Source organism: Tachypleus tridentatus, chromosome 12, assembly GCF_004210375.1.
Source record: "Tachypleus tridentatus isolate NWPU-2018 chromosome 12, ASM421037v1, whole genome shotgun sequence".
Classification (NCBI taxonomy): Eukaryota; Metazoa; Arthropoda; class Merostomata; order Xiphosura; family Limulidae; genus Tachypleus; species Tachypleus tridentatus.
In genome coordinates this window covers 33064139-33077612 of record NC_134836.1, presented here as the reverse complement: position 1 = coordinate 33077612, position 13474 = coordinate 33064139, and the positions used below count along the sequence as shown (strand labels likewise).

The window sequence follows — 13474 nt, the reverse complement described above, 5'->3', positions numbered from 1 at the left end:
ACACTTACCAGTTGAAGATTCAAAGTATTCTTCAATCAATAGCCCCTCTTCAGATGACAGTGAAATTAAGAAATATCTCTTCCTACAGTTAAAATATAAATAACAATCACAGAATTATCTACAAATGTAAGCCTAACTTGCTTTACTGCATTAACTCATTTTGTCTGAAGAACTTCAATTTATGTATATAACAATGAGCTTTATTCTTACATTCAAATTTTTGGGAAAAATGATTTCTGAAATAATGTGACCACTGGAAGTAAAAATTTGTATTTTACGGACAGAATGCTGTAGGATATAATGCAAAAGTTCAAATACAGTTGTACATAAATACACAGAAATCATGGATACCAAAATCGATTTTTTTTGTTGCAAGTATAAAAATAAGTATGATCAACAAATTAGAAAAACATTTTTTTTCAAGAATTCCAAATCTGAAATGGATTTCGATCATTCCAAGGATTGCTTAAATCATTTCATACAAGAAATGTACATCTTTAATAAACTTTCAAAAGTCTACTATTGCTTCAATAAAACTAAATGAAATAATTGGATTTGAATTATGGAATGAAATGTTACAACTCACCCTGGTGCAAAACTCATAAAGAATAAGGCCTGCTTTGATGTTGATTTACTGCTGGTGCTAAAAGCTAGGGATATTTTTATATCATCTTTTTCTTCATTGTCTGCTGTAAATTCATATTTAACTACAGAATCTCCATTAAAAGCTCCACCAATATCTGAAAACATTGAAACAAAGATTAAATTTAAAATTAACTCTCTCCACATGGATTGTCAAATTATATTAACCACAAGCTACTTCTAGCTGCTCAAAATGCATGCCTCATGAAATATTTTCATCATGTTAACTTACTTAATCTAACTTTAACTAACCGAGAGAGATCTCTACTTTTAAATTTTAGTTATTGTTATCGTAATATATAAAGAATAAAGTACTTACACATGTATTCTGTTTCTTGCTATCAACTGTTGATGACAGTTAATCCTACTTTTTTGTGCTAACGGCAATAGTGCATTAAACAACTTTTATTTAAATAAACAATACATAAAAAACAGACTAATAACATGCATAAAGCAGACAATTTCCTCTAACTATCATAATTTTTCTGGCTATTTAATTATGTGGCAAGAATCATTACAAATTCATCCAAGCTAAATGTTACCTTTCCTTTGGGAATGAAAGTTGTGTTGTAAGTAAAATTAATACTTATCTATTCAGAACATAACATAATACAATACAGCATTTGATAAATGAAAACCTTGATTTTCTATTGGTTATAAGTAATATATAATTAAATGGAAGAACTAACTATTAACAAATCTTAAAAGAGAGGATGTGACAGGTGGATATAGCAGAAAGGTTCTGATTTTATATTTTACAGTTCTGAAACCAAACAAAATTGAAGTCAGCAAAATTATGACTCATCTTAGCAAAAACCACTGAGTAATTTACATTTATTTTCATAGTTTCAAGGGAGTAGTGGATAAAATAGAAATGAGAAGATACTCAGAGAAAATGTGCAATGTGTCACACCACGGGAAATTAAGGATTTATTTTAATATTGCACTATAAAATCAAAAATTTATATACTCTTAATATATAAATTATTATCCAATATTTTATGCTATACCATTTGGTATAACTAAACCAAACAGTATTTTAATAAACTTTTCAATGTGAGACACTAAAACCTTGTGTCATGTGCAGTAAAGGATACCTGTAGTAAGAGAGTTGACATAACTGAACTGCAATATAATTATTAAAGTATAAATAAAGTTCACTAACTTATATCTGAAAACCTTAAATAAATGTTTTGAGAAAATCTAACAAAATGTTTTATCAAATATATTACTCTACAAGTTCAGTACTCACTTCTTAGAAATGATATACACATTGCAATGTACTACATTACTATTTTATATTATTTGGCAAAACAAACATGCAATTGTGATATTTTATAAAGATAATCCCAGTGTTTACTTGTTTTTTTTTTTTGTTGTTTTTTTAATAGGGATCTAATTACTACCCAAATGAAAAAAAGTTGATAACAGAATTTCACACAGTAGATGTACACTATTCTTAACTTGGCAATAATGAGTGCTTGCTCATTTCTCTTTATGTATGGGGATTGAATGGTCTGATAGCTGCATTGCATAGTTTGCTATTTAAACATTCTATTTACTATCACTAAATACTCTACAAGGTGAAAAACAATCACATGGTTCTTGTTTATTTTTCTTTGTAGGAATATACTTAAACACACATTGTTTATTGAGTAAATCAACAATTTGAATATTTTTCTGTGATCACAATAGTAGAACCTTTGAACTTTTTACTGTATTTGGATTATGATGAACAGTCAATGGTTTATGGTTTTCTCTTATCTAATAATAAAACACTTCAGTTAGCTTGTTACATTGGAATAAAGCACAATTTTAAACATCTACACTTACCATAGAATTATTACAAAATGTTATCTTGATTACAATGAGAAAAAATGTATAGTGTACCATCACATAAATTAAAAATTTACTGAGAATAAAATGCATGAAACAATACAGCTTTGTGATGTAGTAAAGTATATGTGATAAATAAGCAAGCACTTTTAAATAATATAATGCTTACTATTTCTATTACTGACAAGTGATAAAAATTGCTAAAATTAATTGACACAGGGATAGCAATATGAACAAGTACAGGGATTAATGCACAAGACCATACAAAAATAACTACATAAGCAGCCAAATCTTTCCAAGAATAACTTATCTACAACTAAATATTGAATACCTGTCAGTAGTATAAAATCAGGTTTGAATACATGGATTTAAATTGAACAGTGCAGTACAGTCTTACAGCAGTTAATAAAATTATCCTTTTAAAATAGACTCATCACTTATTGGCTACTCCTGTAGTGATTTTTGTATGGTTTAATTCCTATCTTGTTTCTATTTTCTTCAGTATTGCCATCACTACATCATACTTAATGTTTGGCAAAAAAATTTTAGTTGTTTCTCTTCTTTTTTAAATAATTTCATTGAAACAAACTGATAGGTGAACATCTGTTTTACTTTTATAATTCTATGATAATGTATATTATTAATATAATATTAGTTTTGTTAGTTTCTCTAATTCTGGATTACAGTAAATGCTAGTGAAGATGAAGAGGTTCCTCCAGGATGCTACAAGTCATTTTAACATGGAAATAATATATTCTTATAAAATGAACTCATTGTTAAGTAGCAGTTTTCCATTTTATTTCCTTACAAGAATATGTTTGTTAGAAGAATAAAATAATATTATTATTATACAAGCTGTAAAACCCTCAAAAATAGTTGTAATTGGATGTTCAGATAAGACTACAATTCAACTTTAGCAGTCATTTTTAAGCTTCATAAAGTATTACAATGAATAGTGCACCCATTTTTTTTAACATCTCAACACACAGGCATTACTTAGTGATGAAGAGTAATGTACCCCATAATATGCTACTTACTTCTTTCACATGTCTCCCCCAAATAAGAAGTAAGAGAACAGTCACATGTAGTAGCATTATTCTTGAAATCTTCTAAACATGTACCCCCATGTTTGCATGGTTGAGTGTCACATATCATGTTGCATCCTGGCCGAAACTCACCTGGATATGAAAATGCACACAAGTGTAACATATCATAATAACAATACTACTTTTAAGACTTTGAACATACTGTCAGTTTCTATAAATGCAAGAAATAGATTTCTAACTATTAACACACTAAAAAATGACAACATTGATGACATAACAAATAAAACATTTATAAAAAAGACACTATGTAAGCAAGAGGTCAATAACTAGCAGATAAATATACATATTAAATATGCATGTACGTACCATTAAAATCTACTTTTCAAACAAAGTTGAATGAAAATCACTAAACTAAAATCTAAAATTAAGAGTAAAACTTACAGCCTTATAAATATAATTCCTATTTCTTTAATAGGAAAAAAGATTTTTGTTAAAAATTTAAAAAAGGTAATTTACATTTATTCATCTTTTTTGTTTCTTTTTTTCCTTTGAGCATCAATGGCTGAAAATATGAATCACTCAAAAATTTGAAATATTAATTATATGAATAATAAACCATATGCAAAATTTAATCTAATACCAGTACTATAAGCTTACAATTATCTTTTGGCTTTTCATAATCTCACAAATAAAACTAACATTATAAGTTTGAGCTAAGATTTTAGGTTATTTCAACAAATTAAATGGTACTTACAAATATTCAAGTTGATTTACCACTCAGATACTATTTGCTATGACCACAATGATAGATTTTCTTTAGGAAATAAGTATAAAATATTTTAAGATTTTAAATGTATTTTTTCCTGTTTAAATCTATATTATCTCTAATAAATGAGATTTAATTCCAATTAAACAGTCTAGTTTTGAATAATCATAATCTATGAAAGCAATATAATGAAAAAAAATTATTTGTCACAAGCAAACTCTTAAACTAGCATTTGTGACTTTATGAAATCTGATAGGATTATCATGTTTTTTTAATAGGTTTGATGAAATTGACTTTGCCAAGTTTCATACTTGTAAATTTAAATTCAAATAGTTCTAAAAAATGTGTTTATTAGTGGAAAAAATTAGAATTTAAAAATTTCTATACTTTACACAAACAAGACATTGGCTTGCATTTAATCAAGTAACACACACAATAAGCATTTATCTGGTACATTACAACAATACCCAGGGTTTTATGCCATGGCTCTTCAAAACTCTTTTACCTTATTGTAATGTAAAAGGTCAAAATAATTAATACATCAGTTGTTTATAATCCTTCAGAAAGAGGTATATTTGATTACTTGATTTATCAATGTTTTAGCCATTTTCCCCAATATGGAGGTGAGAACATACTTTGCATTTGCAGGAAATAACAAATCGTTGCCTTTATGCAAGTTTCTAAGTTCAAATAAATGTTATCTCTTATTGCAAGACAAACTTTTTTTCGTGGTAGAAGAGACATAAAACATCATATATAAAGTTTAAAACAACAGTTAATAAACTGACTTCAGTAACATAACTTACAATTCAATATTTCTATTTCATTTCAAAAGTTACTTTAAAATTTGCTAGAAAAGCTACAAAATGTACAATGTGTTTGTAAGTTTGTACTTTAGAAAAACAACAAATATACTTAAAATATATTTTAGTTGTGAATGCAGTAGTACAACTATTGTCTCATTATGATACTGTAAGTGATCAGTTTTTTAAAGTTAAAGAAATCTCGTTTTTCTTTTTCAAAACAACATAAATAGTAACAAATCAACCTTTCTCTGAACTTTCATCTCTTGCTATTGCTTCCAAGTCTAAACTAGAATCCCCTATTTGAAGTCCTTGTAGACAACCTACAAAACCAGGAAGTCTTGAGACCAATGTTTCTGTATTTACTCCACCGAGGAAAGTTTCACTATGAGGCACAGTTGGATAGGACCCACGGGCAGGTTCAACTAATTCTTCAGAAATCAAACAATACATTATTCACAGTTAATCCCACAATAATACAAAAGCAAAATTCTGTTTAATTATGCATTACCAACACACTTACCATCATGAAATTTTGAAAAATGGTACTCACTACTGGGATAAGGAAAATAGCAAAAAATGTCAGTGGTGTCACTATTAATTATGTTTTATTTAATGGTTGCTAATTATATTGCATTACTTATTCAGAGCCTTGAGAATGATACAATATCATTTAAGTTTTTGAATACTCATGCTGAAACTTCTGCTTGCTATAAATGCTTATTTGTTGGAATCACTGGGAACAAAGCACAACCAAGTTTTTTTTTATTAAGTGGAAAGCAATGAATTATTTCTGAAAACTTATTTGTAGGGAAAAAGGTCAGTGAAAAAAATTCCAGAATTTTGCATAAAATTATAAAATAACAAAATTCATTCAAGTATAAATTGAAAAGAAAAATTCAAACAATTACAGCTATATTGTAAGAGTTGGTGGAGCAGTACCAAGTTTTTAAAAGATATAATCAAGACTATCTTCTACTTTGACTACATAATACTGGAGTGAAATTTTTAATCAGTGAGTTTGAAACTTGTATCTGAAGTACACAATAAAAAACACACACCTTTACAATCAATGCATGTGAATGAAATTAACGTTATAATGTGCAATTTAATTTAAAGTTTTATATTACCTAAAGTTTATTTTGTTTATTTTATAATTTTATGCAATATTCTGGAATTTTGGTTGTAGGTTGATAACAGTAGCTAGATTTAATGATATGGTAGAAAAAATAAAATATAAACATTTACCTTAAATATTTTGATATTCATTTAAGAAGTTCTATAGATTATGCAAACGAAATACGAAAACTATAGGTTAAAGAAGAGTATTTTATACTTTACATAAAAATCACCTTGCATTCAAATTGAGAATTTAAGTTCAAGTACCTAAATAACAATTTTAGTAAGAACAAATAAAATAATGTTCTACTTTGTGTACAAGATGGTTATAATCTTTAATAAAATATCAAAAGTTTTTGAGAGGATAAATTATGAAATCTTAGAGATACAGTAAGTATTGTTGCACAAGTTAAATTACCAATACAGTACAGTACAAATTGCATGAACCCATTGAGAAAAGGTTACTAGCAAACTGATTCAACAGAAAAGACTAGAATCTAACTTATTCATATATCAAATATAGAAAAGCATTACAAATAAAGCATCTCAAAGAAGTTCTTGGGAATTTCAACTGAACAAACACAAATGCTAATATTTATTTCTCAACAAACTGTTTCTTTCTTTAAACATGATAAAAAAAAATTCTAAAAGCACACACAGTTGTTTACACAATTTCAAATTTCTTTCTGAATTAATTCATTATAGCAACTAACACAACACAAATAGTATTTTTTAAGATGTGGAAAATTTATCTGAATATACAAACTTGCCTAATTCCTGTCCTTCCCTCCATGGCATCCTTTCATACTTTACTAGAAATTTTATAGGCTTCTCTATAGTGATGGTTTCACTATTTACAGTAAGAACAGTTTTGTCTTGGCCCCTTTCTACTTTGATTTGCACTGGCTGCCCATTAGATATATCTATAAGTAAACCACAAAGAGAACAGATTCTAAATCATATATCACAATATGCTTCCCTAGAACTAGAAAAAATTTTGTTATATATGATAAATATCAAAATATGGATTTTTAATCAACATATTAGCATTGAATTGAAAGTGTATTAGTGACTTCAGTTACTAAGATTTACAACTGACTTTCTGTACTATGGGGCCTGTACAAGACACTATTTCCATTTCAGTGAATCATTCTGTTTAACTTACATCAACAATTTACACTCTTACTAAATATAAAGTAAAATAAAAAATCTGAAAAAATGAATTAAGAAAAAAACTGGTTTGTATCAGTAAAAAAGTCAATTTGCTAAGAAACTCTTGGTCTAATGACACATTTAACACAAAAACAAAGCCATGATAGGAAAACAGGTTGAAATAAAGTTCTTTTTGGCATCTGAAGGATAAATCATTTTTTGTAACTCTACTACTAAAATAATCTATCTAGCAAAAAAAATATTAGTTTCCTCAAGTAGTATACATTGTTAGAAACTAATACAATTTCCTCTTTTAGAAATTAATGCTGAGTAGCTTTGATAATAGTCTGCAAGTTTTAAAACATAGACTTTTCTTAGTGACAAATATTTCATGTACTCTTTGTTAAATTTATGTTTCCCTCTATTAACAATTTGTGAAATAACATAACATGAGTTTGAAATGTTATTAACAGGCATTGTTTCGTACCTGGAACTTCTACTTTCCCTTGAACAATAGATTTGAGAGAGTTAAAAGTGAAAAACACTGAAGAGCCTTTTTCAAAATGCAGCATAACAAAATTATTCAAGTGATCAAATGCATACAGCAAAAGAGCTTTCTTCAAAAATGTTCGGAAACACAGCAAAATATTTTCTTCCAAAACTGGACTGATAAAATCTCCCTCTGTGACATTATGTATGTAGGCTCTTGGAGTTACAAAGATCATTCCATTGGAGTTGATATCTAAAAGGAAACAAAGTTCTTGTCAGAAAGATAATGGTTTAGAATGAAAATGCATTATTCAAAAATTGTGTGAAAATATGCCATATATGACTTCAATTTCATCAAGAATAAAAAAAAAATAATGGATAGGTTAACAATGGTATATAAAAATATATGTTTGACTTTTAATATATATACTAACTGCTTAGGTATTTATATCTCCAAATTTTGATTTTCTAGCTAAAGTAACTAAAGTCATAGCATATAGGATACAATTTACTACCTAAATCTATATTAGCTATAAATTTTGGTTTTAAAATACACATAAAAACAGTTTAAACAAAGGACTATGAGCCAAGGAAGTATAAAACTAAGTTGAGATAGTAGATTTTTATATTAAGGAATGTACCATTACATTCTTCAGTTAAAAGATCTTTTATAAATATGATCTGAGTAGGCAGTCAATAAGTAATATTACTAGTGTTAAACAAAATAAAGATAAAATTTAATATCAAGCATTTATTACTGTTACTTTACTAGTCCAAGATTTAATCTATTATGGGTTTATTTAACAATCCACAATGTACACTGTTATTAGTTGTTCTAGCAATTCATGATCCAATCTATTATGAACTACTTTAGCATCTATGATTTGCACTATTATAAATTGATTTAATACTTTTGCTATGGGCATCTTTTTACACACATATCGCACTGTTTTACTGAGTTGCATTCAAAATTTAATAGAAACAATAATACACAAATAAATTTGGCACAAAAATGAAGTTAATGATGCAAATAATAACAGTATTATTAAGGTCAAAACTTAATTAGAAAATTTAAGTTTCTAATTTTATAAAACAATAAAAAGAAAATCCAGGATTTCCAGAGTATGAGAATTGTGACATTTTGTGACTTTTTTGCTTTAAATCTAGACAAGTGTTATAAGTTTTATAACGTACTTCTGAAAAGTTAATAATCTATAAACATGTATAATGTATAATAATTGAAATCTGAGGGTGTATTAAAAATACTAGTCAACTAAAACACAGCCAAGACAAAAAGTCAGTTTTACACTATTGGATATGGTAGCATGAGTATGTACATGCCATATCAATGCAAGTTCTGTAATGTTAGTCAGATATAACTGAAAGGTTTTTGGTGCGTTTTTCTTATAGCAGAGCCACATTGGTCTATCTGCTGAGCCCACCAAGGGGAATCAAACCCCTGGTTTTAGCATTGTAAATCTGTAGACTTACCACTGTACTTGCAGGGGGATAACTGAAAGGTCAATATAACAAAAATAACAAATATCTTAGATTATACACTTGTATTTTTCATGTTATAATCTGTAGTCATTCTGGAATGAACAAAGCATAATTTATATTTATTTCCTAATTATTCTATGATGGGGTAATAAAGTTAGTCAATTTTACACTGTTAGGGTAGAGAAAATAACAGAGTATAAAGCCTTACTGGAATATCTGAAATATATTTTTGAGGTTTTAATGATTACAGAAAAAAACGTTTGAGATATTTGGGACAAAGTTTGTTTTTAGTTATAATGTGAAAATCACTTTGCACTCAAACTTTTAACAAAACAGACTGGATGTTCTCACAAACAAATCTTTAGTAGAAATACTTCATTTTTATAAAATATGTGATTTTACTAAAAGTCTAGAAAATTTTATGAAGTTATTTATTAGCAAGAATAACCCAAAAGTTGATAGCTGGTGCTGACAGCCATGTGCTTTTTCTCTCGTTAGCAATACAAAAGTAAAAATGGAAGCTTTGTCATACACAAACAAACATTTTTAAAGCAAATCACAACACAAACTGTGCACTGCAGAAATATCATACCATGCTAGCACAATAAAATATTTCCTATTGCAGAGTGGATTCTTTTTTATTATCTTTCAAAAATGAATGATGCAGTCCTCTCAAAGTTTGAACAAAGTTATTCAAGGGCTATATTTGCTAGCTGTTCCTAATTTAGCTGTGATAGACTAAAGGGAAGGCAGCTAGTCAACACTATCTACTGTAAACTCTCAGCCTATTCTTTTAGCAATGAATACTGGAATTGAGTGTCACATTAAAACAACCCATGGCTAAGAGAGTGAGCATGTTTAGTTATAGCGGTTCAAACATGGGACCTGCACATTGCAAGTGCTCTAACCATCAGGCTGTGCCAGGCTTGATACTTAAAGAAATGAAGATATTTTATTTCTTCAACCTAAATTTCTAGGAATTCAATCAGCAAAAAATGTATCAACAATTTGTTAAATTTCCTATTGTACCTGTAGTGCAAACTCAAAATAAGCTGATTAATAGAGCTGCTGATTCAGTAATCACTTAATTCTAACAAATGACAACTCTCATATTTCTATTTTATTAAATACTTCCTTTGTGTAAATATAAAACTTACTGTGTTCAGATTTGTCTACAATTAGATATCAACCTGGTAATGTAATATACATTTGTTTTATAAAAAGAATGTTGTGTAAATATAAAACTTGCTGCATTATTCAGACTTATCTACAATTAGCTAATATGCTAATATGATATACACTTTCTTTATGGCAACCATTTTGCATAAATACAAAACTTACTGTGTTCAAACTTATCTACAATTATCTAATTTCTTAATATAATATACAGGTGTTATATAACATACTGTAGCAATATAAAATGCTACATTCACATTCATCTACCATAAGCTGCATAATAACTAATATGCAAAATATGTATCTAATAAACATTATGCAAGTATATATCTCACTGTGTTCACAGTTATCTCCAGTGTGAGCTATTGGGTTAGCACAGTAACATTTGTATGATCCCCAGAATTCTTCACATGTTCCTCCATTCTGACAAGGGTTTGGAGAACAAGAAGGACTACAGTCCTTAACAATGTCAGGAGCACTAGGAAAATAAAAACAACTTTCTTTCAAATGATTATCACTTCAAAATAAAATATGGAAAGCAATTTAAGATGAACAATGATAACTAACTTTACATTTTCAAGGCACTAAGAAGTTTAGTTTTCAAACATATAAACAATTATTTTCGACACCCAAACTTAATGGATATTCTATAGTTTTGAATATAAACACACTATTACAATGTTATAGCGTGTTACCCAAACATTAATACAAATCAGAATTACCAGAACAATACAGATAATATTTGAGTAAAAAAATGAACTAAATGTATTAGTGAAATTTACAAATTTCATTTTTATTAACTTTTTATATTAAAACATATGGAACAGTTTGACGATTTGCAACAGATATTAATTACACAACACTGCACGACACAAATCTTATTCTTTACACAAGTGTACATATCAGGTTGCCAAGCCTGCATACTTCTCAAGTATGTGGGCTTCATTTTTATTTTTTACATTCATTTAAACATTTGTTACTATTTCTGTTACTACAGCATTTTAACAACTGTTGACTGGTTAACGAATGGTTTGAGTGTCCCTAGGTTTGCTATTTGTTGAAAAACCTAGCATCCCTGGTATAGGTCATATGCAACTTATTCAGTACATAGTAGTTCCTAACATTAGATGGTATCCATTAAAACATACACAATACTTTATTCTATGCATAACAGTGCTTCACACTACATCCTGAACATAAGCAGTAAGTTATGCAGACTTGCAACACACACACAAAATCAGGTAAAAACTCCATGAAAACTCCTTTAGTACCATATTACTTTAACCAAATGCCTAATTTCATGTGTGACATATTACACAATTACAGTCATTTATTTTCAGTTATGTCAATAAAAACTCATTTTAGAAATTAAAATTTCAAATTTTATCTCAAAAATTCTAAAATTAACGTACTCTTCTCACATTTATTGCTTATTATAAATTCTGGCTAAAATACTTAACTTACAATTCCTAAATTAATCTTTCACAAAGGGTAGGTCAAAGTGTTCATCACAACCTTTTAGTGTTAAATTCAAAATTTAAACTATTTTATTATCCAAACCTGTGAATAAACTTTGCATCAAAACATGGTTAATAAATCAAATTCTACTATTATATATGTTTTAAGTTCTTGATTTCACAAAGAAATTTTTTTCCAAATGCCCAATCTCCCATAGTATGAGAATTGCAACATCTGCTCTGCGAGTTTTCCCTCTTCTCTAATTTACCACTCCTAAAAGTATACATTTTAACATATACTACTTGGTATAATACATACACTATTCAGGCAAAAAATAATTTTTATATCCTTCAATCTTATTTGTTGAAGGACCCATATGCTTCATGAATATTTCTCTCTGATATTTAATATTACAGGGTGTTCTGAAAGTCACTGTGCAGTTTTGAAAGCAGCAACAGCATTCATTCAGTCTATTTCAAGTCAGCAACTAACAGCAGTGTTTAGAAACAAAATAAGAAGGATCTAAGCCTGTATTGATGCCAACAGGGGGTCACTTTCAACATTGTTTATAATTGTCATTCATATTTACCTGTTGTATTTTATACTGAAACATGTCTGTTAATAAATATATAAGTGCACAGCGACTTTCCGAACACCTTGTATATTATTCATAACCAACAGAAAACTAGAATTTTAATCTATCATATTATTAAAAGATATTGTTTCTCTACAGGGTATTGCCTATTTTGTCATTCAGTTTGACATTTCCTCTCACATGAATCACATCAACGAATTTATCTAAATTTTCAATGGCACTTCTTGCATAGTTAAAAAGCCGGAAAATCATGATAGTTACAGAGCATTATCTGCTTTTTTGTGTTATTATGGTGTGTTCTTAGATACATTATCTAATTAAATAAATTAATAGCAGTAGTAGCTGAAGAAAGTATAAAAATATAGGCTAAAGTTTCATTGACAGTCAACTATATTTCCTGTGTATTCTTTATTTTTAAAAAATCAACCAAAATGTAAAAGTTAGAAACTTGTTAGATTAAGGAAAAATAAAAAGATAAATATATAATTCTTCTCCATGAAGTATGAATTTGCTGAGTGATTTACAACTTTTGTGGTGGAATTATTACTGAGACGTTTCAAAATCAAAATAACATTAAGCATATACAAACACACACCATTATAAGTGTTAAGTATAGACAACTATGATTTTCTGTTACATTTGACAAAGAAAAATGGGTAATTTATATTTCCTTTTTTTTTTTTATGATGATTGTAAGTGCAGTCAAATCAACCAATTCTGTATGGCATTACAGCAGAGAAAACAAATAAAATAGAGTTTTTCTGAAATAAAAAAAAAGACTGACATTTATTTAGAAGTTTTTAGAGAATATGTTAATATTTTATCATAATATAAAAATCCCTTTGCACTCAGAACAGTCTAATTCCATATGTTAACAGAATTTAATAAAGAT

General features: G+C 28.1%; 1 protein-coding gene across 10 annotated transcripts in view; it reads right to left on the bottom strand.

The window, feature by feature from the left end:
• Window positions 1-13474, bottom strand: part of axo (axotactin) — a 202924-nt gene that overhangs the window by 64579 nt on the left and 124871 nt on the right. For all 10 annotated transcript variants that reach the window (XM_076473773.1, XM_076473775.1, XM_076473778.1 and 7 more), the window contains 7 exons: window positions 10865-11007; window positions 7852-8106; window positions 6983-7135; window positions 5339-5524; window positions 3516-3656; window positions 587-740; window positions 9-82 (listed from right to left, as the gene is read on the bottom strand). In XM_076473773.1, coding sequence (XP_076329888.1) covers window positions 9-82; window positions 587-740; window positions 3516-3656; window positions 5339-5524; window positions 6983-7135; window positions 7852-8106; window positions 10865-11007 — 1106 coding nt within the window. The remainder of the gene's footprint in view (window positions 1-8; window positions 83-586; window positions 741-3515; window positions 3657-5338; window positions 5525-6982; window positions 7136-7851; window positions 8107-10864; window positions 11008-13474) is intronic.